At 67.0% G+C, this 26,420-nt stretch overlaps 2 protein-coding genes across 4 annotated transcripts; both read right to left on the bottom strand.

Annotated features, from left to right (window-relative positions):
* Nucleotides 1-1,190: 1,190 nt before the first annotated feature.
* Nucleotides 1,191-21,792, bottom strand: ABCA2 (ATP binding cassette subfamily A member 2). 3 transcript variants are annotated; one of them, XM_082469462.1, is made up of 48 exons: nucleotides 21,609-21,689; nucleotides 17,865-17,958; nucleotides 16,699-16,810; nucleotides 16,455-16,618; nucleotides 16,033-16,160; nucleotides 15,792-15,902; nucleotides 15,251-15,469; nucleotides 14,507-14,877; nucleotides 14,122-14,281; nucleotides 13,139-13,267; nucleotides 12,882-13,049; nucleotides 12,715-12,811; nucleotides 12,394-12,567; nucleotides 12,220-12,322; nucleotides 12,026-12,140; nucleotides 11,061-11,251; nucleotides 10,811-10,961; nucleotides 10,531-10,735; nucleotides 10,253-10,417; nucleotides 9,983-10,163; nucleotides 9,672-9,884; nucleotides 9,388-9,584; nucleotides 9,119-9,301; nucleotides 8,779-8,963; nucleotides 8,275-8,395; nucleotides 7,762-7,998; nucleotides 7,477-7,683; nucleotides 7,122-7,224; nucleotides 6,701-7,020; nucleotides 6,415-6,628; nucleotides 6,219-6,324; nucleotides 6,003-6,114; nucleotides 5,858-5,918; nucleotides 5,602-5,776; nucleotides 5,351-5,466; nucleotides 5,119-5,266; nucleotides 4,894-5,017; nucleotides 4,635-4,767; nucleotides 4,377-4,494; nucleotides 4,083-4,261; nucleotides 3,870-4,011; nucleotides 3,666-3,800; nucleotides 3,235-3,338; nucleotides 3,063-3,155; nucleotides 2,860-2,962; nucleotides 2,635-2,772; nucleotides 2,354-2,560; nucleotides 1,191-1,943 (listed from the first exon to the last, which is right to left on the bottom strand). In XM_082469462.1, the coding sequence occupies exons 1-48, from the start codon at nucleotides 21,672-21,674 to the stop codon at nucleotides 1,908-1,910; spliced, it is 7,314 nt and encodes a 2,437-aa protein (XP_082325588.1). In that variant the 5' UTR covers nucleotides 21,675-21,689; the 3' UTR covers nucleotides 1,191-1,907. The 3 variants fall into 3 exon arrangements, with proteins under 3 accessions (XP_082325588.1, XP_082325590.1, XP_082325589.1); XM_082469464.1 differs by adding an exon at nucleotides 18,590-18,762 and having other exon boundaries at nucleotides 7,477-7,998; nucleotides 21,609-21,627; XM_082469463.1 differs by having other exon boundaries at nucleotides 7,477-7,998; nucleotides 21,609-21,792.
* A 1,919-nt stretch (nucleotides 21,793-23,711) lies between these two features.
* Nucleotides 23,712-26,068, bottom strand: FUT7 (fucosyltransferase 7). The gene is made up of 2 exons (XM_082470391.1): nucleotides 25,364-26,068; nucleotides 23,712-25,271 (listed from the first exon to the last, which is right to left on the bottom strand). Exons 1-2 carry the CDS (start codon nucleotides 25,374-25,376, stop codon nucleotides 24,256-24,258), a joined length of 1,029 nt encoding a protein of 342 aa, XP_082326517.1. The 5' UTR covers nucleotides 25,377-26,068; the 3' UTR covers nucleotides 23,712-24,255.
* Nucleotides 26,069-26,420: the final 352 nt, after the last annotated feature.

The following is a 26,420-nucleotide window of genomic DNA, read 5'->3' as shown; positions in this document are numbered from 1 at the left end:
AGTTAAGATGAGGTCATTACGATGGGCCCTAACCCAACATGACTGTGTCCTTATAAAAAGGGAAGGGACTTCCCTGGTGGTCCAGTGGTTAAGAATCTGCCTGCCAAAAGAGGGGACGCGGGTTCGATCCCTGGTCAGGGAACTAAGATCCCACATGCTGCGGGGCAACTAAGCCTGCGCGCCTCAACTACTAAGCACGCAGGCCGCAACTACTAAGCACGCAGGCCACAACTAGAGAGAAGCCACGCACCGCAACGAAGATCCCGAATACCGCAACTAAGACTTGACACAGCCAAAAATAAATAAATGTTTTAAAAATATATATATACATATAAAAAAGGAGATGTGGACACACACACACACACAGAGGGAGAGCCCTGTGTGGAGGCGGAGGCAGAGATGGGGGTGACGCTTCCAAAGCCAAAGGCCCCAAAGAAAACCACCAGCACCTGGGAGGGCAGGGAGCAGACCATCCCTCACGGCCTCAGGAGGCTCCAACCTGCCGACACCTCGATCTTGGACTTCTGGCCCCCGGACGGTGAGAGTAAATGTCCGGTGTTTAAGCCGCCCCGGTTGTGGTACTTTGTGATGGCAGCCCTAGCAAACCAGGCCAAGCGGGAGAGAGAAACCCAGCAAACTGAAAAACTACCCATTAGTGTATGTCACTCTGAGCCTATGCTTGTGTGTATCCTGCAGGATGACCTCTGACATGTACAAACACAGACATTCAATTTGTGTTTTCTATCCACTTGCACTGTATGAAATTTCTACCATATTTTTAAAATGTTTTTAAAGAAGTGAGAACAAACCTATGGTCACCAACCTTAACCAGACCACAACCTACCCCAGCCACTTGGATTGTCCCTAACCAACCCTCCCCGCCGCCCCTGCCATATCCACAGAGCAGCCCCCAGAGGGCCCTTGGGGGCTGCCCACCCTCCTCCCTTCACAGTCCCTGTGGGGCAGGCTCGGCCCGAGGGCCCAGGGCTGCTGTCCTCGACCTCATCCCTGTGTTGGAAACTCTTCTCTCCTGAGCCCCGGCCTGCAGGGCGAGGAGCCCACCCCTCCTCCAGGCTGACCCAGTCACCCTCCCCCACCCTGAGCCCGGCCTACAGGGCAGGGGCTGTACCTTGGCATCCAGTGGGCCCACCTTCACCCCACACCCCACCCTACGCACGCAAGCTGGCGTGAACGTTTTTGTTTATTTATTGAAAACAAACACCTGTGCGCTCCGTACGGGTCTGGCTCCCGGGTGGGCGGGCAGGGGGCCAAGCTGGGTGGGAGAGCAATGACAGCCAGAGGGGGTGGGGAGGGGGTCCGGCCCCTCACCTGGCCGGTGGGGCCAGCTTCTCCGTTCCTGCTACCTGGCCCGCTGCCCCGTGGCAGCCCCCTCCCCGGCCCACGACAATGGCTCCCTGTGGGAAACGAGGGTGACGAGGCTCGTCCTAAAGCAAAATGAACAGGCGCCTTGGGTGGCACCTAACCCCGCCCCCCAGTCCCAGGCTGGCAGCAGCCACCATCCAAACTGGGTGTAAGAGAACAGCCCTTTCAGGAGGGCAGGGGTTGCCAGGAGAAGTCGGGCGGTACCTGGCAGCCCGGGTCACCCCGTGGCCCTGGGGGTGGTGGTCAGAGCTGGGCAGGGGCAGGGGCGAGGGGCTGGCCAAACCCCAAGGCTTTAAGGCAGAGCAGGGTGAGGGTGTGCGCAGCCCGGGGCCGGGCCAGCCTTTGGCACAATGAGGGGAGGGCGGCGCGATGGCCGAGGAGGGCGGGGCTGGAGGGGCCTGAAGTCCTTGGTCCTGGACCTCCCACTCCAGGGCCTGGCAGGCGGGCACTGGGGGCACAGGGTGGGACCTCAGCCACCGCCCGACTTCCGTTCCCACAGCGTGACCTTGACCCAGCTCCGGCGGTCAGCAGAGCGTGTCCGTGTTGAAGGAGAGCTGGGCCTGGGGGACGGGGACAGGCCTGGCTCGGGCGTCTGGCCCCACACCTGCCCCAGGCCGGCCCGCACGCAGGCTCTCCCACCTCTGTCCGCCCTGAGCTTCCTCTCAGTGGTCAGCTCCCCGCGTGGCCTGTCTCTGCCAGGCCGGTGGCTGCTGTCCCCAGGCTCTGCTCCCCCCGCCTCCGCTCTGCCTGTCTCTGAAATGCCCTCCGTTTCCAAGCTGTTCTGGGGTCTGTCTTCTCTGCCTGTGCCCAGGCCTCCTGCGTCCGCTATAGTCCTGAGCATCAGGCGGGTCCCTCTGTTCCCGTGAGCTCAGGACAGCAGGGGTCCCGGGGCCACCCCCCGACCCCACCCGCATCCAGAGCCTGGGCTCTCTGGCCGGCTTGGCTGCCCTGACGCTAGGACCCCGCTTACCCTCTCCTCCTCGAAGCTGATGAGGCCCTCGTCCTCCGTGTCCAGGTCCTCGGGCTCGTCAGCCACGAGCGCCCGCAGCTCAGTGGTGGGGGGCCGAGGACGGAACAGGCTGAGCAGGCGGCCCAGTGGGGACTGCAGCGCCGAGGGCGGCTCCGTCTCCTGCTGCTCCAGGTTGTCGCTCTGCTTCTTGGCGAAGTTCACAAACACCTGGTGGGCAGGGACGAGGGGGTGGGTGGGGGCCAGCCCAGGTGGGCCCGGCGGCCCCGGCCCAGAGCACTCACGTTGTCCAGGGTGGTCTGGCTGACCGAGTAGTCCTCGAGGCCCAGCACGCCCACCACCTGCTCCATCTTGCTGAACACCTGCGCCAGCGAGATGTGCTCCGACTTGAGCTGGTACTGCACCTTCGTGTGGTGCCTCTCCTGGGGGGGCGCAGAGGTCAGAGGCTGCTCAGGCAGTGCCGCCCCGCCCCGCCCCTGCCCCTGCCCCTGCCCCTCGGCCCCGCCCACCTTGAGCACGGCCTCCGGGAAGTTCCTGTTGAAGAACCGCACCACGTCCTTCACGTTCTGGCTGCTCTTGGTCCGCACCGTGATCATGTAGCCATCCCCGAACCTGTGGGACAGGCCCTTGGCCCCAGCCCGGCCGCCAGGGGAGCCCAGCCTCCGCCTGCCGCGGCCCACAGCCCACCGTCCCTGCCGCCCCCGCTGCTCACCGGTTCTTCAGGTGCTGGATGCTGCCCAGACAGCGCAGGCGCCCGTTCACCATGATGGCCAGCCGCGTGCACAGCGCCTCGCACTCCTCCATGCTGAGGGCGAGACGCACAGGCTGGCACGGGAGGGGGGAGGGCCCGATGTGCGGGGGCGGGGGCGGGGGGGGGGGCGGACCTGTGCGAAGTCAGCACCACCGAGCGCCCTGTCTTGATGAGGTCCAAAATGAGGTTCCAGAGGAAGCGCCGAGCCTTAGGGTCCATGCCTGTGGTAGGCTCGTCCTGGGGGTGGTGCCAGGCTCAGCTGCTGTACCCGTTCACCCCAGCCTGCCCCACCAGCTGCTTCCTGCCCGGCCCCCCAGGAAAACAAAAGGGGGGGCACCTGACCCCCATCCCACCCCCGGACGCCCCAGAAAGACAAAGGCAGGGCACTTGACCCCCATTCCACCCCCGGGCTCACCAGGAAGACGAAGGCGGGGCCCTGGCCCCCATCCCACCCTGCGGCTCACCAGGAAGATGAAGGCAGGGCACTTGACCCCCAATCCCACCCCCGGGCTCACCAGGAAGATGAAGGCGGGGCCCTGACCCCCATCCCACCCCGGGGCTCACCAGGAAGATGAAGGCGGGGTACCCGATGAGGGCGATGGCTGTCGACAGCTTCCGCTTGTTGCCTCCGCTGTAGGTGCCGGCGGGCTTGTCAGCGTACTTGGTCAGCTCCAGCTTCTCCAGGGCCCACCTCACCACCTGGGAGGGAGAGCGATGTCAGGGGCCCACGCTACACACCAGCCCCCTCCCCTGCCGGGCGACCCTCACCCGGGCCTCATCCTTCCAGGGGATGCCGCGGAGCCGCGTGTACAGCTGCAGGTGCTCCCGGGCCGTGAGCTCATCGAACAGGGCGTCGAACTGTGGGCAGTAGCCCAGGCTCTGCTGCACCTGGAGCAGCTCCTTGAGCACGCTGGGGACACAGCACCGTCAGCACCGGTCACTGCCGTCGCCCCGCCCACCCAGACACCCACCCGCCCACACCTGTGCCCGTTGACAAAGGCCTCGCCCCCCGTCGTGCTCTCGTCGCCCGTCAGCATCTTGAAGGTGCTGGTCTTGCCCGCGCCATTGACGCCCAGGAGGCCAAAGCACTCGCCAGGACGCACGCCCAGGCACAGGCGGTCCACGGCCAGGATGCGTCCGATCTTCCGCGACTTGTACACCTGGCAGAGGTGAGGGGGCGGCCCACTCAGCAGGGCAGGTGGGCCGGCCACCAGGCCGGACTCCACCTGGGCCCCACCCTACCCCGAGCCCCGCCCCCACCCGCCCAGGGCCCACCTTGGTCAGGTTCTCGATTTTGACCATGTCGTTGTCAGCGTCCCCCCGCAGCACCCGCTGCCGCTCGCTGGCCACGTCCACGTCGTCCTCCACGGGCTTTGTCGACACGGGCATGCGCCTGGGAGGACAGGGAGGGCAGTGCCCGGCCGGGACCCCCGCCATCGCCCAGTGCTGCCCCACCACCACGGCCACGGCAGGAAAGAGGGTAGCGCCCAGCCCGGCCCCCCACCGTGCATTGTCCCACGCACCCCCACTCACTGCGGCTGCCGCAGGAAGTTGTACTGGCACATGATGGTGAGGAGGAAGCCCACGAAGCCCTCGACCGTCATGGCCACCAGGCCCCTGGTGACAATGTCCCACTCGAACGGGGACTTCATCTTGTCAAACTGGCCTGTGGGGCAGCTGGTTCAGGGCTGGGCCTGGGGCCTCAGGAGCCCCCCATTCTCCCCCCAGGCCTGGAAGCCCCCTCAGCCTCCTCGCCCAGGGGCGCACGCTGTCACCCCCTGGCCGGCCTCACCGATCTTGGCGTAGTACTCGTTGATGTACTCGTTGTAGGCCATCTCCATGAGTCCGTGGCCCAGGTTGTAGTTGGGGAAGATGAGGAAGCAGCTTTTCAGGTAACTGTTGACAGCCTTCAGGTCCTGGAGGGTCACGGGGGTCAGGGCACAGCCTCAGCCCCGCCGCCCCGCCATCCCATCACCCCGCCGCCCCGCCATCCCATCACCCCGCCGCCCCGCCCCACCTTGTCACGCTCAAAGAGCTGCAGTAGGAAGGTGGCCACGGTGGCCGTGATGCCGATGAAAAGGTTGATGACGATGAGAAACACGTAGGCCGAGCTGGGCACCTCGAACCAGAAGGAGGCCGGGTACATGATGGGGGTGATGGACCACCTGCGGGTGGCAGGTGGGCGGAGGTCACTGGGTGGCCCGAGCCTGCCCTGCGCTCACTCCCCCCGCCCGCCCGCTCCCCCTTACCCGTAGAGCAGGAAGAGGGAGAGCACGGCGGGGAAGTTGGTGGGTGACGTGTAGGCCGGCAAGTCGAACACAAATAGGATGATGACACAGCAGGTGGCCGGGACCAGGTAGTTGAGCTACCAGAGCAGGGGTGGCGAGTGAGGGGCCAGGGAGGGGGTGAGGCCCCGGGGCGGGGGTGGGGGGCCCGGGGGCAGAACCGGGGGCCCAGCAGGGGACGGGGGGACGGGACAGCCAGGGGTCTGGGGGCACACCATGTCCCACACGTAGTTAGCCAGCCAGTAGATGACAGGGTTGCAGCCGCTGACAAACTGCAGGTGCTTGGCCTTGGTGGACTTCTCGGCCACCAGAAAGACCACGAAGCTGGCCGGCACGAAGGACATGGCCACGATGATGAAGATGGCGATGACCACATCCGTGCCCTGCAGCCTGGGGGCGAGGCGGCCCTCAGCCCTGCCCGGCACGCAGTCCCGCAGCGGCGCCCCCGCCCCCGCCCACCCCCGCACCTACAGGTAATCCAGGGAGAGGCTAGCACTCGTCTTGTTCATGGGGTGGTTGGTGACGGTGATGCCTGTGGCACAGGGGAGGGCAGCCTCAGGGGCCTGCTCTGCGCCCAGCCCGGCCCGCCCCCCGCCCCCCGCCCCGGCTCACCCACCATAGGCCGCAGGGCTGCCCTTGCTCTTGGGCAGGTTGGCACGCAGGATGGCATTGTTGAGGCTGTTGAGGTAGGTGGGCATGCTGTGGTAGCCCTTGTTGTTGTAGAAAACCTGCGGGGAGTACAGAGCCGAGTACAGACCGAGAGCCACGTCGGCCCCTGCAGACCTCGGGCGAGGGCCGGAAGGGGCGGGGCCCGGGGCCAAGCGGCGCTCACCTGGGCTGCCCGCCGCACCGCGATCCTCCGCACCATGGCCGGGGCCCGGGCGCCAAACGAGGCTGGGATGGACTTCTGGACGTTGCCGAAGGTGATGGCCCCGTACCTGGGCGGCAAGCCGAGGACCGGTGAGCCAGGCGGGAGACGGGTGTCTCCTCCTCGCCCACGGCCGGCGCGCCCCTCCCGCCTGGCTCACCGGTGCAGCCGGAAGCGGTCGGAGGTGAAGAGCAGGTACTCAGAGACATTGTGGCCGGTGATGTCGGTCAGGATGTCACCCGTGACCACCCGCATCTGGGGCGGGTGCCCGCCCACACTGCCGGGGCAGGAGAAGCCGGTGCCCTGCCCAGAGCAGGTGCAGCGGACGGGCTCCCGCACCAGGCGTGGCAGGGAGGGTGCCGACGTCCAGTTCTCTGTGGGCGCAGCGGGCAGAGTCAGCCCAGCCCGTGCTGCCCCGAGCCCCAGGCGTCCCCACCAGCCAGTACCTGGCGAGGAGGTGGGCGGCAGGGAGGTGTTCCAGGCCTGCGGAGGGTCCTCGTCCAGGGACACGGGGGAGTCAGACGGGGCAGGCGAGGGTGGGGGCGGCACGAAGTTGGACAGCGGCAGCCCCTGCGTGAAGGACTCTAGGCACATGCTGTCGAAGAACCGCGTGGCCAGCAGGCGCGACTCACCGCTGCTCAGGTTCAGCGTGGGCCCCAGCGAGCCGTTAGCCGGAGACTTGAGCACACACGTGGCGCCCACGCCTGACGGCAGCCGGAAAGTGCTCACCAGCTGCTGGGGGCCGGCGTCGGGGGACAGCCGCAATCTGGGAAAGCACAGAGCCAGTCTGGGTTCGGGGACGGGACCACCCCTCCCAGCTCTCGCACCGGCCCCCGCCCTGCAGGGCGGCCCGTCCCACGGCCTCACCGGTACTCCCGGCGCTCCTCGTTGGCGTAGGGGATGAAGTTGCCGCGGGGCTGGGTGTAGTTGTGGTACTGGGAGGGGGACAGGACCAGCGGGGGCAGGTCGCCTGGCGGGGTGCACGGGGAAGCCTGAGCAGGTTCCTATGGCCTGCCAGCATCCCCCAGGCCCGGGTCCCCTCTTCCCAGTACCCACAGGGCCCAAGCTTGGGGCCTGGACCCCAAGGAGGCAGGAATCCCAGATGAGCCTAGGCGCATGCCCGCCAGCCTCAGGCGCAGCGCCCAGGCCCAGAGCAAGTGTGGGTTCCCCACATGGCTCCCAAGCAGGGCGGACATCCTGATGCCTGGCCGGGTGGCCATACCGATCTCTGGGACGGAGAGTGCCACCGTCATAGCCACGCAGACAAAGAAGGCAGGGAGCAGGATCTGCGAGGACAGTGCCTTGGAGTTGCGTCGAGCACAGTGGAAGCGCTTTACCAGGAGTCCGTGGAACTGGCGCACCTTCAGCCACCAGCCCTCCAGCTTGCGGCTGCCCTGGCCGACCCGCAAGAGGGTCTCCGCCTCGGCCTCTGCACGGGAGGGGTTGCTGAGCAGGGGGCCCTCACCACCCTCCAGGGACCCTGTGGCCCCACCCGGACGCCTCCCACCTTGCAAGCTGACGTTGTCAGGGTCCTGCAAGTTGTCGCAGAGGGAGCGGTAGTCGCCGTAGACATCGGTGTAGCCGGCCCCCTCGTCACCACGGGCAGAGCCCACCGAGGACGCAGACTGCAGCGACGCCTGGGACTGTGCCAGCTCTGCACACCGAGCCAGGTTGCCCGCGTGACCCTCCCCCGACAGTGAGTCCACGGCCCCAGGCAGCACATCTTTCCTGGACTCTTTCACGTCTGCAGCGGCAGAGAAGCCAGGGAAGGGGATATGGGGCTCAAGGCTGCCTGCCACCTGCAGGCCTGTCCGGGACCCCAGCCTCCACACTCACCCACCCACCCACGGCCCCAGGCCCAGTCTGACCCTGGGGAGATCTGGATCCTTATTCCCACCTAAGACCCTTGGCCCCCACAGACAGAGAAAAAGTGAGCAGCCCCAGGCCCAAGTTCGGACCTGGTGGAGTAGGGTGGTGGGGACAGGGGCAGAGCTGGGTCAGTAGCTGTGGAGCCTCTCACCTGCCTCACTGTTCTCCAGCGACTGGTCCTCCTCCGATACCTTAAGGAACACCTCCTCCAGTGTCGTGTCCATCAGCCCAAAGCTGCTCAGGTGCAGTGCATCCAGACTGCGCTCCAGGTGCTGTGAAAGAGCTGGGTGAGGCCCACCTCAGGGTGGGAGGGGGGACCCCACAGGGAGGGTTGGGCCCACTTCCCCTTCAGCCCCGCCTCCTCCACTGGCCCCACCCCTGAGCCCAGCCACACCTCCTCCAGCAGTCCCACCTCCCCTTCAGCCCCGCCTCCTCCGCTGGCCCCACCCCTGAGCCTAGCCCCGCCTCCTCCAGCAGTCCCACCTCACCCTGTAGCCCCACCTCTGCTGGCCCTGCCGCCGAGCCCTAACCCGGCTCCGCCTCCTCTACCAGCCCCACCTCCTCTGCTGAACACACCTCCTGGGCAGCTCCACCTCCTACACTGACCTCTCCCCTGAGCCCCACCCCCTCCACCAGCCCAGCCCCACCCCCACACCTGAAAGAGGCGCTCAAAGGCTCCCTTCTTGGCGGCCTCGCTGGGCAGGATGTAAGAGAGCTCGGTGCTGGTGTCCGAGACCAGCAGGCAGGAGGCCACATGTTTGCGGATGAACTGGGAAACCTGGGGCTCAGAGCAGCTGCTCAGCTGGGCCCGACCTGGGGGGCTGGCTGTCAGCCCTGGCTCTGGGAGGGTAGGGAGGGCTTCACTCAGGGGCTGGCGGAGAGTGTGAGCCAGGCCCAACCAGCACCCTGGGCCCACTGGGGCAATGGTGAGGGCCCAGCCCCTCAACCTCATTGGTCTTGGGAAGGGGTCCGGGGCAGGCAGCCTCAGCACAGACCTTGGGGGTCCCCGGGCTCGGCAGGCCGCTTGACCAGCGTGAGGCGGTAGCCATCCCCGTAAGCACCCTTGAGAAAGAGCGGGGAGCCACAGCACTTGAGCTTCCCGTGGGAGATGATGGCAATGCGATCCCCAAGCAGGTCGGCCTCGTCCATGTGGTGGGTGGAGAGGAGGATGGTGCGGCCTGCGGGAGGTCAAGATGGGGGTCGGGGGGGGCGGCCGGGCAGGGCTGGGCAGGGGCTGCTCACAACCACCCCGCGCCCCGCGCACCTGGCTTGTACTTCAGGATGAGGTCCCAGATGGCGCGGCGTGCGTAGGGGTCCACGCCGGCCGTGGGCTCATCCAGGATGACGGCGCGGGAGCCGCCCACGAAGGCGATGGCCACGGAGAGCTTGCGTTTCATGCCGCCGGACAGCGTCTGCACCAACGAGTGCCGCTTGTTGGAGAGCTCCAGGTCCTCGATCATCCTGAGGGCAGGACGGGAGGGTGGGACCAGCCCTCGGGGAGCCAGTGCCTCTGCCTGCAGCCTCGCCTCCCACCCGAGCCCCACCCACTTGTCCATCTCCTTGTGGATCTCCTCCTGGGCCATGCTCTTGAGCCTCGAGTAGAACCAGAGGTGCTCCTCCACCGTAAGCCGGTCGAAGAGCACGTTGTGCTGGGGGCACATGCCCAGGTTCTTGCGGATCTCGTCCATCTCCGTGCGGATGTCGTGCCCGTAGATGGTGGCCGAACCCGATGTCGGCGGGAACAGGCCGGTGAGGATAGACCTGGGCGGGGAGGCGGGGTCACGGCCCCCACCTCCTGCAGGGAGCCCTCCCTGCCGCCCGCTCCGCCAGGAGCTCCGGGCCGACCCCCACACGCTCACATGGTAGTGGTCTTGCCGGCCCCGTTGTGGCCCAGGAAGGACACCACCTGGTTCTCGTAGAGGTTCAGGCTCAGCCTGTTCAAGGCCGGCTTCCTGTCGCTCTTGTAGACCTTGGTGAGCTTGTCCACGCGGAGCACCAGCGGCAGGTGGGTGGGCTCCTCTTCCATGCCCCGCATCTCCTCTGCACCAGGGCCGAGGGTCAGCGCCAGGGGTGCCTCCGGCCCCTGAAGCTCAGCCACTGCCCCTGTCCCCGCCTTGGTGCCCGCTCACCCAAGCGCCGGCTCTCCATGGCGCAGGCCTGGTCCTCCTCCATGACGCTGAGGCGGGGGGCGCGAGCCCACGGCCAGCTCCACTCCCACGCTTCCGTCCGCCCGCTGCCCAGCCAGTAGGACTTCTGCAGTGGGAAGTACCAGGGCCGGGGCAGCCCGTACATGCCTACGGGGTAGAGGGGAGGCTGACCCAGGGTCTGGGGTCACTGTCTGCCCCAGGCCACGGGTCCCCCTGGACACAGCCCCCTCCCCTCCCCCACCCCACCAAAGGGCTGGTACCTGGATGCACGGCCTCGATGTACCACGTGAGCACACCGTAGGCGACCGCGTCTACCGTCAGCATGGTGACAGCCAGGAGCAGGCTGAAGTCGTCCCCTTCCACGGGCGACTGGCTGAACGTGTGCCACTGGATGCCCACGCCCGCCACCTCGTACAGGGCGAAGTACTTGGAGCCCAGGCCAAAGGCTGTCGTGGACATCAGGGACTGAGGAGACGGCGGTGTCAGTGGGGGAGAGGAGGCTGGACACCCCCAAGCCTGGCCCACCCCCGTGACCCTCACCGCGATGCACTTCTCGAAGGCGGTGATCTTGTCGTGGGCCACCTCCTCACGGATCGCCACGTACATGTAGGGCACGTAGCTCAGGAAGTAGATGATGCCGCCGCAGGCCGAGGCCAGTTTGGCCTTGGAGTACAGCACGGACACCAGGAAACTGGGGGCACGCAGGGCCACGGGCTGTCAGCCACGCCTGAACCGTGGAGCCACACTCGAGGCCCGCCCTCCAGCCCGCTGCCAGCCACGCAGCGCTCACCAGAACATGATGGTGGCCACGGCGTAGACGGCCAGGAAGAGCCAGATGATGACCACGTGGCTGTGTGTGAGGACCTGGCCGTACTTGAGGATGGCAGTCAGTGCCGTCACCGAGATGGAGAGCTGCACGAAGCCCGTGATGAACCAGGCCACCCAGTGGACGGCGTTGTTCAGGCCCATGGTCTTCATCACCTGTGGGCAGGTGGGCGGGCATGAGCCCTTGGGACAGGGGCACCAGGAAGGAACACCCTGCCCCTGCCTTGCCAGCCCAGGTCCGGGGAGGGAGGGCTGCCCACAGCTACCCCCCTCACCTGTAGTCCTCCCCCTTCTCTAACCTCTATCTTTATCGCCCCCATTCCCCACCTCCATCCCTCTCCTCTTCTCCCCTCCCCCATCTCCCCCCTCCATCCCTCCCCTCTTCTCCCCTCCCCCATCTCCCCCTCCATCCCTCCCCTCTTCCCTCCATCTCCCCCTCCATTCCTCCCCTCTTCTCCCCTCCCCCATCTCCCCCCTCCATTCCTCCCCTCTTCTCCCCTCCCCCATCTCCCCCTCCATCCCTCCCCTCTTCTCCCTTCCATCTCCCCCCTCCATCCCTTCCCCCTCCTCCCCCTCCTCCATCTCTCCTTGCTTGCATCCCTCCCCCCCATCTCTCCCCTCCATCCCTTCCCCCTCCTCCCCCTCCTCCATCTCTCCTTGCTTGCATCCCTCCCCCCCATCTCTCCCCTCCATCCCTTCCCTCTTCTCCCCCTCCCCCATCACCCCCCTCCATCCCTTTCCCCTCCCCATCTCCCATCCCTTCCCCCCCTCCGTCTCTCCTCTCCCCATCTCCCCTCCTCCATCCCTCCCCTCTTCTCCCTCTCCTTCATCTCCTCCCTCCATCCCTCCCCTCTTCTCCCCTCCCCCATCTCCCCCTCCTTCCCTCCCCTCTTCTCCCTCTCCTTCATCTCTTCCGCTCCAGCCCCCCACCTCCTTCAGCCGATGCTCCTTCTCCGCCACAATGTGCTGGATGGTCATGGCCACAGAGTAGACCCAGGAAATCACCATGCAGAGCGGCATCATGTGCTCGATGACAAACAGAAAGCTGCGGGGGGGGGGGGGGAAGGGGCGTGAGGGTGGGGCTCCGCGCTGGCCCCGGGCACCCAGCACTCGTCCACACTCACTCGTCCCGTGTGTAGCAGGGGTAGGGGAACATCTGCACGTAGTTGCCCGGCTCCACCACGTCGTGGCCCACGAAGGTGTCGATGATGGCGCGCTCCATCATGTCTGCGGTGGGGGGCAGCAGTCAGTGGAGGAGGCCGCGTCCCGCCCCCCGCGGACCCAGGGCCGGCCCTCACCCTGGATCCAGACGAAGCCATACAGGAAGTAGAAGCGGCCGCCGGTGTTGGGCCCCGGCCGCCAGTAGGCCCGGCGGATCTCATTGGTTTTCTCGGTGAAGCTGGAGTTCTGGCGGATCTTGTAGTGCACGTGGGGCGGCAGGGAGCCGTCCTTGCGGGTCTGGAAGATCACGCCTGGGACGGGACGAGGGGCGGGGCCGAGGAGGGGGACGGGTGAGGGGCTGGCCGAGGACCGGCGTCAAGGGGTGTGGGGCGGGGAGGGACTAGGGGAGGGAGAGGCGGAGGAGCAGGGGCCGGGACCTGCCCAGGGGACTGGCTCACTGGCGAACACGGTGACGTTGTCCTGGTAAGCCTGGTTGAGGGTGTAGTTGACGATGCTCTCCTCGTCAGGAAAACCCTTGAAGATGTCCACACTCACCTGCGGGGGTGGGGGGGGTGTCCTCAGAGCCGACCCCAGGCACCAGCGGACCCGGGGCTCGCCCACCCACCTTGGACATGAACTGGATCCAGCCACAGGCCGCGTTGTCGATGGTGTCCAGCTGCCGCAGGAGGACCGAGCCATTGGGCAGGGAGAAGTTGTCCTGGCGCAGGGCAGGCGGCAGCTCCTCTGGTGACAGGCTCAGTGCCTCCGGGTGCAGCTGCAGCTCTGCCACATACTGGGGGGTGAGGGAGGCCAGCTCAGAGGGTGGCCGGAGGACAGAGCAGGCTCCGTGCCACCCCCACCCCAGCCCAGCACCCCCAGCACCTGCTGCAGCCAGCGCAGGTGTTGCTGCAGCCGGCCCTGCTCCAGGTAGCTGCGGATCTCAGCTGAGATGTTGAGCCAGACCTGGGCGTAGTGAGTCACGTTGCCTACAAGGGCGAAGGTCTCGTTGGCCTGCAGAGAGTGAGGGCAGAACATGGGGCTCATAAAAGGACCCCGGCCAGCAAGGGGGTTCTCAGTCCTTGCCTCCCCCCATGGCTGGGGGCCAGCCACTGGCCAGTCCCCACCAACCACTAATCTTGGTCTGGCCAGATTCTACCTGGAAGCTCCAAGCCCTCCCCCTCCAGGCCTCTCTTCAGCACCTCCCCTGAAAGCCCCTCTGCCCAGCTACCAGGAAAGCACGGCCTCCGGTTCCCCCCACACACACCTTCCCTGCTCCTTTGGGGGACCCCCTCCACGCATCTCTTGGGCAGCCCTGACACTTGGTCCTCATCTTCCCCCATGGTCATCCTAGGGACCCCCCTCCACAGCCTCTCCCTTTCCTGAGCCATTTCCAGCCCTGGTTTCTACTTCTTCCAGACAGGACTTCTACCCTGGGATGGCCACAGACATCGTGCCCTCAGCTGGCCCCAAACCACCCAGCTGCGCCGCCCAGATCTCACCCACTGGCTGCTGCTCTGGACGGGTTCTGCACGCGGCCCCTCCTCTGTCCTCACCAGCACTGCCCGGCCCCGGATGTGTCCAGCCAGGCCCAGACCCTGCACCACACCAGCCATCCAGTGTCTCCCCAAGGCAGCCTCCAAAACGTCCCTGCACCTTGAACCTGCCTACAGGTCCCCTCACCCACAGAGCCAAGCCGGAGCTGGAGAGCCAGGGCTGCACCCCTCCCATGCCAATTCTACGAACCACACCACCTGCTCCCGTCTGCTCAGGGGTCCCCGGCCTGCAGAACCCTCTGCCCAACTCCTCCAGTTCCTGTTCCAGACGACACATGCAGGCCAAGCACATCACACAGTGGACGCACGCACCTTGAGGATGACGCGATCTGCCTCGGAGCCCGCCGGCGCGTACAGGATCTTGGGGTTGCTGGTCATGAGGTGCACGAGGAGGCCCAGGTTCCGCTGCTCCTTGCTTGTGAAGCCCAGGGAGCTCATGTTGCCCCTCCGCAGCGCCTCGGGCTCGATGGTGCTGGGGCGGCAGCGGGCAAGACCTCAGGGTGGCGTGGGGCGTTGGCGGGGAGGGGCGTGGGGCGGGGTGTGGGGCGGGGCTTCAGGGCAGGTGCCAGTGTCAATTGATGGAGGTGGAGTGGGGGCAGTGGACCGAGCCCAGGGAGGAGGGGTCAGAAGCAGGCCTGGGGTCGGGCCCTGCCCCCACCTGTCTTCCTCACCCCCCCTTCTCCTGCCACCCACCTACCGGTTGTTGCCACACAGGATGGGCTGCAGGCCCGCCCAGAGCTGCACAAAGGCTGAGCACTGGCCCTGCAGCACGTCCGAGGAGGAGGCCGGGGCTGCAGCGGACGGGGCACCCTCCTCGGACGTGGTATTGGAGCCCAGGCCTGCCCCAGCCCCGGTGCCGTTGGCTGCCCCGCCAGGGCCGCTGGCTGGGGGCCCAGGAGGCCGGCCCGTGCAGGCACCCTGAGGCAGCAGCAGGGCCAGGGCCGAGAGGAGGTCCACATCCTGCAGAACCTTTTGGGCGTCCAACAGGTCTTCCAGCAGCGCCTGCAGCCGCCGGGGAGGGGCTGGCTGCGGCTGGGGGGCGGAGCCGTTGGGGGCATCCAGGCCCAGCTGAGGGGAAACGGGGCAAGTGGGGAAACGCAGGCCCAGGGAAGGGAACAGCGTCTGGGGGCTGATCTGCAGATGGGTGACTGAGGTCAGGGTAGACTGAGGAGGACACCCTCAGGGGACACGAGCTGGGAGGAGGGGAGCAGCCTGGGGGTCAGGGGAGCACTGGCCAGGGGCCAGGAGACAGACCGGGGCGAAGGCCTGGAGCAGGGCAGGGGGCACAAGGCACAGCATTCGTAGGGCCACAGGACACCCAACCGCAGGCACACCCAAGCACAGCCTCAGGCCCAGGAGTGCCCTGTGACGCTGAGGGGCCCTGGCACCTCCTCCAGCCCAGACAGCAGATCTGTGGGCCAGCTGGCAGGCAGGGCCTCACCTGCTGGGCGATCTTGGCCACATCCAGTTGGTTCCGGAGCTCAGCGGCCAGCCCAGAAAAGCGCTGGGCACGCACTGCATCCTGACCTCTGCAGATGGCGTCCCGGTAGCCCTGCAGCGCTGTCTCCTGACCCTGGGGCACCGTGAGGATCCGGCCCAACTCCCTGGAGCCTGGCGTGCACGTGAGCTGCTCCAGGAGGGCAGGGGTCAACAGCAGCTCCTGGGGCAGGGTGCAGGGCAACAGCTGAGAAGGAGCCCCAACCAAGAGGAAACCAAGGGCCTGGCCCAAGATGGGGACCTTGCCCCACCCACTGTGCCAGGTCTGAGACCACCCAGGTTCTGCAACAACAGGCTGGGGGGGAGGGGGGGGCGGGTGGGTAGGGATGGAGACGCATCACCATCCTGCCCCCTCCCCGTGCCAACCACAAACTCCTGGGGACTCTCCCTCACCCCCAAGGGGGCCCCTATCTTACCCACCCAAGCAGAGACACCCACCCAGAAGCAGGCAACATGTCTCCCATCCCACTAAAAGCCCCCCTCACCTCCATCCGGAATAGGGGATTGCTGCCCCGGCGGCTCCAGGGCTCCTGATCCCTGGGGATGCCTGACCCCGCATCCAGGGCAGGTGAAGAGCCAAAAAGCAGACGATACACCTAGAGCGTGCGGGGGTCATGGCTCAGGCTGGGGGCTCAGGCTGGGGGCCCTGCATTCCCCACCGGAAACCAGGAGAGGGCAGAGTGGAGCGACCAGGGCTGGGAGCTTCCCCAGGAGCAGACACCTCACCTCGGGCAGGTCCACCTGGGCGGCCAGGAGAGCCTGGGCTGTGCCATCAGGCAGCGACAGGTTCTGCGTCAGGAAACGCCAGAGCTCCCGTGGGTCCCTGACCACCGAGTCCAGAGAGAAGGAGGACACTGGACAGGTAGAAGGATGGGTCTGAAGGCCAGCCCTGCCCGGGGCCGAGGTGCCCCAGACAGCCTCAGAGCTGAGCTCCCGGCATCACAGCTTGGGCACAGTGGCGGGCGGCTCGCCAGGCCCCAAGCACGTGCACCCTGAGAACTCAGAGCCAGGGTGTAGGTAGCAGGGCCCGAGGCACACGCAGGCCCAGGGCAGGAAGTGAACGAGCTGGGCTTCAAACCCAGCTGACACTAGAGCTCGGGGCTTGGCCACCCCCAGCACACGCACTGCTCCACCCACCCAGGGCGCACCTGCAGGTCGGTCCAGGTGGCTCTCCCAGGTGTCCAGGCCGGATCTGAGGGCCTCCAGGTGCTGGCGCAGCACCTCGAGCTCCGAGCCCAGGCTGGGCCTCGCGGGGTCAAACAGGTTGCCCTCCTCCACCACGCGGTTGAGACGCTCCAGCAGCTGCGTGACCCTGCACCACCACCACTGGACGTCATCCGCAGGTCACCAGGCCTGGGACGGGGGACAGCTGGGGTCCGAGGGGGCACTCACGTGGAGTTGGCGTACTGAAGGAAGCCGAACTCGTCCCGCTGGCCATCCGGGCACAGCGACTGCATGACGGGCAGGATGCCGGCGGAGGTGAGGGGTGCTGCTGTGTAGAAGGCTGGGGGGGCCGGGCAGGTGAGAGGGCCCAGGGCGGGGCGGGGAGGGGGAGAGAGGGAGGAATCAAGAAGGGGGAGGAAGACAGAGGCCGAGAAAAGAGATTTAGAGAAAGTCAGAAAGGAAAAGCAGCTTCAGGCAGCAGACAAGAAACAGAGGGCCAAGAGTTCTAGTGCAAATGACCCAGCAGGTCAGAGGTCAAAGGGCATCTCACCGTCCCTTCCCGACAACTCCCAGAGCGCCCCCCTTCCCTCAGCCAGTCAAGGCCAAAATGCTCTGACACCTTCCCCGAGAATTTGGATGCGGCACTGCCCACAGGGCCCAGGGGAGCACGGGGGCCCCTACTGGGCAGCGACCTCTGACCTCTCTGGCCAGCTGGTTAGCAGAGTGAATGCAGGAGCCCACAAGGGTCTGAGTGGAGAGTGGCCAGGCGCCCCGGCCCAGCAAGGCGGGGCCAGGCAACCCCACAGACAGAGGGTTGACCCCGAGGAGCTTGACCTGGGAGCCACTGTGGTCCCGGTGCCTCCCCCCTTGACCTCCCCCCACCCCCACCCCCACCCACCGAGCGCCGGCTGCTCCTGACAGCGGGCAGGGGGCCCTGCAGGACCCAGCTGGCCAGGAGGGGCTGTTAATGCAAGCGAGCGGGTGGGGAGGGCTCAAGCCGCACCAGGAGGCCCCGCAGGGCTCCCGTGGCTGCTGCCCGGGCCGGCCGGGAGGCAGCGGCCACGCACTTACAGACTGCATGCAGGCCCGGGAGGAGGACACAGACCGTGCGGGGGAGGGGCGGAACAGAACAGAGGAGAACAGTGAGAACCGGGCGCCTCGGCCACTCACAGCCGCGTGGCCAGCCACGTCCTCCCGCCCGGCCAGGAGGCAGCACCAGGGCCCGCGCCGGGGGACGGGCACTCAGACTGCACCGGGACGAGCTGCGGGAGCCGGCTGACGCGCGTGTGGTCGCGTGCACACGGGACATGCGTGTGTGCTGCAGTGAGGGCCTGCCCTCCCCGCCCACCCGGCTGTGCCCCGGACCCCCGCCCCGCCCCCCCGAGGACCCTCACCTTCCTTCACAGAGATGGTTGGCTTCTTCTGCCGAAGCCCCAGCAGGATGAAGAAGAGGACCAGAGGGATGAAAATCTCGAAGGCCAAGACCCACTGGAAAGGGCAGGCGGAGTGAGGCCACCTGCCCAGAGCTGGACAGGACAAAGCCAAACCCTCCTCTCCCTACCAGACAGACACCACCCTCCCCGCAGGGCCAGCCCAGCCCAGCCCGGACCCTCCATGCTCCCCCAGGGGCCACAGAAGGTCAAGCCAGGCCCCCCAGGGGCCACAGAGATCACAGCCCCTTCTTTCCAGGACCTCTTTGAAGAGTGAGAGGGTCAGTGTCATCCGGCTCAAGCAAATCAGGTCTCCCACCCACAGCCTAGATTCTGCTTGTCACACTGAAGGCCAGCAGAGACAAATCAGCCAACTTGTGGTCCACTCTGACCCATGTGTCTGCCCAGCTCATCTTCTCCCCCATCTGCAGGGGCGCCTGGGCAAGATCTCGGAAACAGTCTCTGGACTGGCCTGCAGCTCCCACACTTCCCCAGGGTCAGCCCTCCTTCCCGCCACTGTGGTGCCATCACACCCCCACGCAAGGGCCTAGGGGCGTGAGGCCTGGCGGCGGGGGAGGCCTGGCTGTAGCCCAGGACCCTGAGCCTCCCGGAGGACCTGGTCAGGGGTCTGACAGCCCCCAGTCCCTGAGACACAGGTCCCTCCTTCTGCCCTGGCCCCTCTCCCTCACCCCAGGTGGCTCAGGCGGGCGCGGCGGCCCTGCCTGCCGGGGGCATCAGCTCAGGGTTCGCAGGGCAGCTCTTGCCGCTCCAGGCTGGGTACCAAGGTGAGCCCTGCCGGGATCTGCTCAGAGTGGGAAAGAAGTACCAGGGGCCCAGGGGCCCAGACTTCTCTCTGTCTCACCTGGAAAATGGAAGGACTTCGCCATTCTCACCTCCACCTCTCCTGGCTCGGGCAGGGAGGAGTGCAAGGGGGAGGAGGACCTCGGGCCGGCTGCTCTTTGGGGGACCACCCCCCCCCACCCAACCCTTCCCAGAGGCACCAGGGCTGCTTCACCCTCACCCCCCACCCCAAACAGACTTCAGAGCCCCCAGTCAGTGGCGCTCCCTCTGGCCCAGGGCCCGAGCCCCAGTGCCCCGGGGTGGGGGCAGCTGCTGCCCTGTTTACTGGGCTTTGACAATAGAGCTCTGTGGTCTGGAACACCCCGCTGTGTGTCTGCGCCCCACGCCCGCGCCAGCCTGCGCCAGCCTCCACCCCCACCCGGAGTCAGGATCCAGCCCAGGGCCAGTCAAGGAGGCACTGTGGACTGGGACGGGCGCCTGCCACACGCACACAGCGCGAGAGTGGCTGTGTGCAAGCGGCACGCGGGAGGCCAGGGTCATGGCCGCGGGGCCAGCCCCAGCCGCACCCGCCCAGCCACCGGCCACCCGGCACCTCCACCAGTAACTGCAGCAACAGGCCTCGCTGCCTCCTCGTTGCTATAGCAACGGCCGCTCATGCGCTGCTGGGAGGAGGGAGGCCTGCTTGGCGGGCGGGAGGCCAGAAGGGCATCTGGTTACGGCGGTACAGGTTCAGCCCCACCTGGGCGCCCCACCCAGCGGCCTGCAAGGTGGTCAAACCCCTGTTCCTGGAGACCAGCCTGCTACCCCATGCTGTCCCACTCTGGGCCCCTTCCTCCTGCGTCAAGGGGAGAATAGGTGAGGCCTGAGAATGGAGGTGCTGCCCCCCACTCCAGGGACTTGGTGACAGTGACCTGGTCCCCCCACCAGGAGTAGCCTATGGCCCCAGGGTAGAACGATGTCCAGCTAAGAGGGCACAGGCCACACTGACAGATGGAGAAACCGAGGCACAGAGCTTGGGAAGAGGGAACAAGCAGGGCACAGAGATCCTTGGTTCCTACTCTCCAGACCAAGCTTTCCACAGAATACACCCCCCCCCGCAAGCAAGGCACACAGCACACAGGGTAAAACCTCTGCCAGCCAAGCCCAGGGGTCCAAGTGTGAAGCCCAAGACCCTCCCAGAAAAGTGGAGGACTGTGCCCGACATCTAGCCAGCCCCAGCCCATGGCGTGGGCCCAGCAAGGCCTCAGCCACCCTGGAGGAGGAATTTCTGGTTTGCTGTGGCCACAAACCGAGAACCTCCAGACGCCTAACCATGCCCTGGGAGTGCTGCGGGGCAGGGGCAAGGAAGGTTCTGGGGGAGGTCCAACCTGGCATGCGGGGGCTACTCCTACTCCTGTAGGTCAGTGGGCACCTCCCACCTGCTTGCCAGGTACCCAACGAGCCACTGCTCCCTTCCCTGAGCCTTGGGGTCCCCAATGGATGCTGGGGCCATCATTGGAGCCTCTGCTCCCAGCCCCTGGGGGTCCTTCCTGCCAAGAACTCTGGGGCTGATACTAATGCATGCCCATGTCCCAATTCCCCTTCATCCCCGGATCCCCGCCCTGCTGTCCCCAGTGACCCAAAACCTGAGGTGAAGGAAGCTGCGCCAGAGGCTGCCCGAGGCTGCAGGCCTGATCCATGGAACCCAGTGCCAGCCAGCCCCAGGCGCCCTGGGCAGGGAGTGTACACAACCCTGGCTCCCTGCCAGGGCCAGGTGCCCAGGGGAGTCCTGCCAGGCCATGGTGATGATGGCCACCCTGCCCATCTGCAGGCCTGGGTTTCCCACTGTGCACTTTGAAACCCCTCTCAAGGTGGGACCCAGGCAGGAGCTGGTCAGCCCAAGGGGTCCCGGGGCCAGGGGGGACAGGAGCCTCCCAGACCCCAGACGGGCAAGAGGATGCCTCCGCCCCAGGCTCCATCTCCAGACCCTGACCTGCTCTGGGCCCCATCCTGGAAAATCCCCAGGGCCCAGCCAGGAACCCGAGCTGCCCAGGTCTCTCTGGTGTGTGGCTGCTGCCAGTTGGGCAGGCCAGCAGGAGACGCCCCTGTCCTTCCCAGGGCCAGAGCAGTGACAGTCAGCATGATGACATCCATACCACCCCAGCGCCGCTCCTCACCAGGGCTTCTGCCCGACAGCTGCTGTGCCCTGCAACCTCAGGCACAGGGCAGAGAGCTGGGGTGGTCACAGCTCCAAACAGCAGGACCCAGTCCCCAGAGGAGGTTGGGTGGGGGAGATCAGAGAGTGGATCAGCTTCAGGGAGGAGGGCCCCAAAGGACAAAAGGATGCAGGGACTCGGGCTGGCTGAGGCTGGCACAGCAAGGACACTGCCGGTGGTGAGAAAGCAGGAGCAAGGGGCTAGTGGGTGTGGGCGGGGGAGGGGGGGAGGAGCGGTGCCTGCCCAAGGACAGAGGGCTGCTGCTCGGAGGGGAGGGACAGGGCCCCTGCAGGGGCGCCAGGGGGCTGGGCCCAGAGACCACAGAGCCTCTGAGCTGGATCCATACCCCCAGCCAGCCTTCTGCCCCGGGAAGCAGGGCCTCTCAAGACCCCAGGGTCCCAGGGCCACCTCCCACCCCCGAAGCTGGCCCCGGAGAGCGCGCTGTGGAGGGCGCCCGCCCCGTGACTCAGCCGAGCACCACGAATGTCAGCGGACGCGGGCGGCGGGCCGGGCACTGCCGAGTCCCCTCCCCGGAGACCGGAGCGCGGGCAGGGGCGGGGGCGGGTGAGGGGTCTCCGGCCCTCCGCCCCGCCTGCCTGGGGTCTGCGCGTGCCCGGCCGGGCCGCCGCACGTGCTCAAGGGGAGCGCGCCGCTGGCCCCGGTGCGCGCAGCCTCCCGCTCCCGCAGGCCCGCGGCGCGCGGGGTCGCTCACCGGGCTCCGGCGCTTCAGCGTCACGTTCTTCCAGAGCAGCAGCTGCAGCTGGTGCAGGAAGCCCATGGCGGGGCCGCGCTCCGGCCGCCTCCGCGCCGCGGCCCGCTCCTCTGCGCGCCCCGCCGCCCGCCACCCGCCGCGCCGCTCGGCATCGCCCGCGCGGGGCGGCGTCTTGGGCGTCCGGGACCAGCTCGGCGCTGGCTCCGCCCCGGCGGCCGCGGCGACAGCCGCTCGCGCCCGCCCCCCGCCCGCGCCGCCCCCGCTTAAAGGGGCCGCCCGGTGTCCGCCGCTCGGGCCCCCCGCCCGCCCCCGTCCGGGCCGTTCCTGGAGCTCTGACCCGTCAAGAGTGGCTTTCTGGTCGCCCCCCATCTCTCTAGGCGTTGAAGTGACGCGCCCAAGAGCCCACATCTAAACCGAGACCCCCGACTCACTCCCTTCCAGGGCGCTCTTCTCCCAGGGGCGCCAGGCCTGCGCGCAGCGCCCCACCCCCTTGAAATCCTCCTCCCACAGAGGCACCCCAAGGTCATCACTGGCCCTGGCCGAGGGCGCCCTGAGGGGATGCTGGGAGCGGTCGTCCCCCACCAGGTTCCCACCTCCGCCTTGCCCTCCCCGCAGAAGGGCTGATGGCAGGAATTTCATCTGGACCTAAAAGACAGGTCCCAGTGCCCAGGGCACTTGGGGCCTGGAGGGAGGCAGCCGCCCACACTTGGGGAGGGGAGCTCAGCCTTGCATGCAGATCCCACCTATGCACAGGGCGGGCCCTGCTCTCACCGCTTCAAGACTCAGCTTTCCTGCCCCACTGGGTGCAGCCCCGACCTGCACCCCTTACGAGAGGGTGGGGCTGGTGAGAGGGGCTGCAGGTGGGCTGCCCTACCCCTGTAAGAGTTTCCTGCGTTCCTTGTGAATGAGCCGCTTGGTGACCAGGTGGCAGGACTGGCCTGGCTGGGCTCGGCCGGGGCTGCAGCTCCCTGGGCCCAGCGAGGAAGGGAAGGGACCCAGAGAGAGAACTGCTCCCTGCAGGCGGGGTAGGCCGGAGCTCGGGGAGACTGAGGCTGCTCCCTCTGTGAGTGGCTCATTTTTCTCCCTATATGAGAGAGTGAGTCTGACCTCTGCACAGGGAGTCTGGGGTCCAGTGAATTCCGCAGAGGTGGTTTGGTGCCTGCCGGAGCCAAGCGGCTGGACAGACGGAAGCCGGGTCTGAGCCGGGTGGGGCGGTCCATTCCCGGGGAGGCCAGCAGAGGGCAGCAGAGGACAGGCCGGCCCCTGCGGGGAACGGAGGCCTGGTGGTTGGTTCTGATGGCTCCTCCCAGCCTCAGTTTCCCAACTTGTGAACGGGAGGGGCAAACGGAGTGGTGTCCAGTGTCTGGGCTGCACAAAGAAGACGCACCCTAAACTGAGTGGCAGATCTGGGGGGCCGCACCTCCCCACCCCCTCCCAGCTCCTTCCGTACGGTGCGAGGCGAAGCAGTCCTGGGAGGAGGGGCAGAGCACAAGCCCCCAACCACCCCACGCTGCAGCCTGAGGACACTTCCTTCTCCTCGGCCAGTACCGGGGCTAGGGCAGGGCAGGAAGTCACCGGTGGGCCTTTCCCACAAGCCACTGCCAAGGGGGCGGGCAGCTTCCTGCCTCCACCTGCTGCCCACCCCACCTGGGGCAGGGGCGAATGAGCTCCTGGGGCCCTGTCAGCACCACCCAGAGGCTCACCGTCAGCCTCCCCTCCCCCTGCACAGCCTGCCACAAGGGCTCCCTTGGCTGCCGCAGTAACCTTGGTGCCTCCTCGATGCCCGTGCTGCCACCAGCCACCAGTCAGAGGGAACCCCACATCAAAAACCAGACCTCGTCATACCCCGGACACCCTGCAGCCTGAGAATGAAATCCCAAGGCCTTCGAGATGGGGCACCTTCCCCTGCCCCAGCCGCGTTTCTGTCCTTGGCCGCTGCTCTCCGCCCCTCGGCCTTTGGGGGGTCAGGGAAGGCTCTCTGCTGCGGTGCCATTCAGTGTGGCTGAAGGAAGCTGGGAGGACAGAGGCCTGGGATGGAGAGGGCGGGATCCGGCCAGGACAAAGGCCCGTGTGGCCAGGGTGGCAGGGGGAAGCAGACGACACGTGCCATTCTTGTCCTTTGTTTCTTTATTGATTGGTGTCCCCCGAGGGGACTGACTGCAGGCTGCCAAAAGCCCAAGAAGCTGGTTGGCTGTCTCGGGTCCGGGCCACACAGGTCTGTATGCGGGGCTCCAGCCTGCACATCCCGGACGAGGGGACCGTGGCTACAGAGGTCGGGGGCCCAGGTTTTGCCCCCACAGACCTCAGGAGGACAGACTTGACCAGCCCAAGGTATGATCAAGGTGGGGAGGGAGGGCCTCTGTAGCCTCTTATCTCTGATGGGCCCCAGCAACATGCACCCGCATTGCTCCCTCCCTGCTCACACCTCTGCCCCCAAATAGTGGCTCCAGTGCCCACCCGCCTCCACCTCTGGGCAGCCTGCCAAGGCTACCCCTGCTTCCTGGCCTCCGTCCCCAGCCCCCAAGTCAGCCTGTGGGTTGCCCATGGGGGTTGGTCGGATGCCGGTGGGTTGGATTTCAACACCCAGGCCTCCACCCACACCTCCGGCTCCCAGCCACCCTCCCCTGCCTCCTCCAGACGGCGGAGTTCAGGCCTGGAACCAGCCCTCGAGGTCCTGATAGACCTGGCCAGGGGGCAGGTGGGGGTAGCGGGCGCAGATGGCGCAGAAGCGTTCCCGCCAGTCGCCGAACAGCCGCACTCGGAACCGGTCTCGCCAGGCGAAGTAGCGCTGATAGCGGCTCTCGTTCATGCCAGCGAGGAAGGCGGCCAGCTCGTGGGCCGAGCCGAAGTCGTCCACGTGCACAAAGGCATCAGGTGGGGCGAAGGCCTCGTAGGTGACCCTCGAGGGGCCCAGGACCACGGGCACCGTGCCGGCCAGCAGCGCGTTGCGCCAGAACTTCTCGGTGATGTAGTCTCGGTGCTGGGAGTTCTCGAAGGACAGGTAGAAGAGGTACCGGGCCACGGTGGGCAGCAGGCAGTCGGCGCACAGGGGCTGCTTGCTGGCGCGGCCGAACACGTCCACCTGCAGGTGGGGCGCCAGCTGCCGGTACAGCTGCACGCGCCGCTGCCTCTCCTGGAAGTTGCTGACCACCCAGGCGGCCACCCCGCTCTTGGCTGGCAGCGGCGGCGCAGGCCCCTCACGGGGCTCCAGGCGGCCGTAGGGCACAAAGATGTCTGAGTCACGCCGGTAGCTCAGCACCCAGTTGAAGACCCCACGGAGGCGGCCGAGGCCGCGGGTGTGGCTGGGCGACTCCATGGAGGCCCACACCCAGGGCTGCCCTTGCGGCCGCTCGGCCAGGGGCAGGCGGGTCTGCCGGGTCTGCAGCTCTCGGTGGTGGAAGACCACGGCGTTGGCACTGGCCAGCAGGCTGCGGTCGGTGGTCAGGCGGCAGTGGGCCACACCGTAGCTGGTGCAGGTATTGCTGGGCAGCTCTGGGGGCTGGCTGGCGAAGGGCCAGTGCCATATGAGGATGGTGATAGTGGGCTGGGGCGCCGGAGCTCCCCCAGGGGCCGACCTGAGCAGCCACAGGAGCCAGAGGGCCGAGAGAAGAGCCGCTACCGCCAGGGCCCCCAAAGCCCGAAGCCTCGGAGCGGGGCTGACCCCTGCACAGGACACAGGAAGAGAGGCTGTCTCCTCGGGCTCGCCCCAGGCCCCATCCTCCCAGCCCAAGCTTCCCCGAAGACCAGACACTCACCGGCATTATGCATTGGCGGCTCCCAGATTAATTACTCGAGAAGCCGGAGGTTCTCAAATCACAGCCGCGGCTGCACGGGGATGCCCTGAAATCACGGCTGCGCCCCTGCACCCAGCGCCACCCGGAAACGCTGTCCTTTCATCTGCTCAGGAGGAGGCAACCAGGGTACCTTCCCGCTCCTGTCCCGCCCGCGCCCCCGCCCTGAGGTGACCTTTGGCATCACCGCCATCCTCACCCCGTTTCCCCCTCTAGTCCTCTAGCTGCTGAGGGGAGGCGGCTACAGGAAGGGTGCCCAGCCAGGGTCCAGGACCGTGTCCCCCACCCCTGCTGGCCTCTGGAAAGGCCTGGAGGTGACGCACGGGGCAGGCACGGGAGGCAGGAGGAGGAGAGGGCCCGCGTGACCTCAGGGAAAGGGAGGCCATCCTGAGCGGAGGTGGCCCCCGCCCCAGAAGGGTGGCCCAGCCATTGAGCACCCAGCTATTGCCTGCTGCCCAGGCCTGGGGTGCCCGTGGAAAGCAGGCATGCTTCCCTCGGAGGCCACCCGAGCCCAGACCAGCACCGCCTCCCCCAGTGCTGTGTCATCACCCACTTCCCCTGCTCACCACCCGCTCAACTCCGCCGTGGGCTCCCAGACCCTCTCGCTGCAGATGTGCTGCACTCAGCTGTTTGCCGGGAGGCTGAGGTCTTTCCTATTCTTTGCTTCTAATTGGGCCACTCCACCCCACCCCACCCCACCCCACCCCACCCCACCCCACCCCACCCCTGCTGCCTCTAGGACACCTTTGTCCTGGAACCCAGATTCCCAGAGAGGGGTTCTGTCCAGGGGTCCTAGGAGTGTCTGCCCACACAAGGCCCCAGCACATGCCCACGGTGGGCAGGTGCCAGACTGGGCCTGGCCCCGGGGTGGGCTGTGAGGCTGCCACACCTTCTTTCCCTTCCCAAGGACCCATGTCTGTGGAAGCCCCGGCTGCGGGGCCCCAGGTTCTGGCCAGGCTGGGAAGAGCTGCAGGAACCTGGGGTGGGAGGCCTGCCCTTGGGGGCTCCAGGTCTCTTCTTC

Source organism: Balaenoptera physalus, assembly GCF_965194825.1.
Source record: "Balaenoptera physalus genome assembly, chromosome: 7".
Lineage (NCBI taxonomy): Eukaryota > Metazoa > Chordata > Mammalia > Artiodactyla > Balaenopteridae > Balaenoptera > Balaenoptera physalus.
Note: the sequence above shows the minus strand (reverse complement) of the source record. Positions and strands in the feature narration are given on the sequence as shown.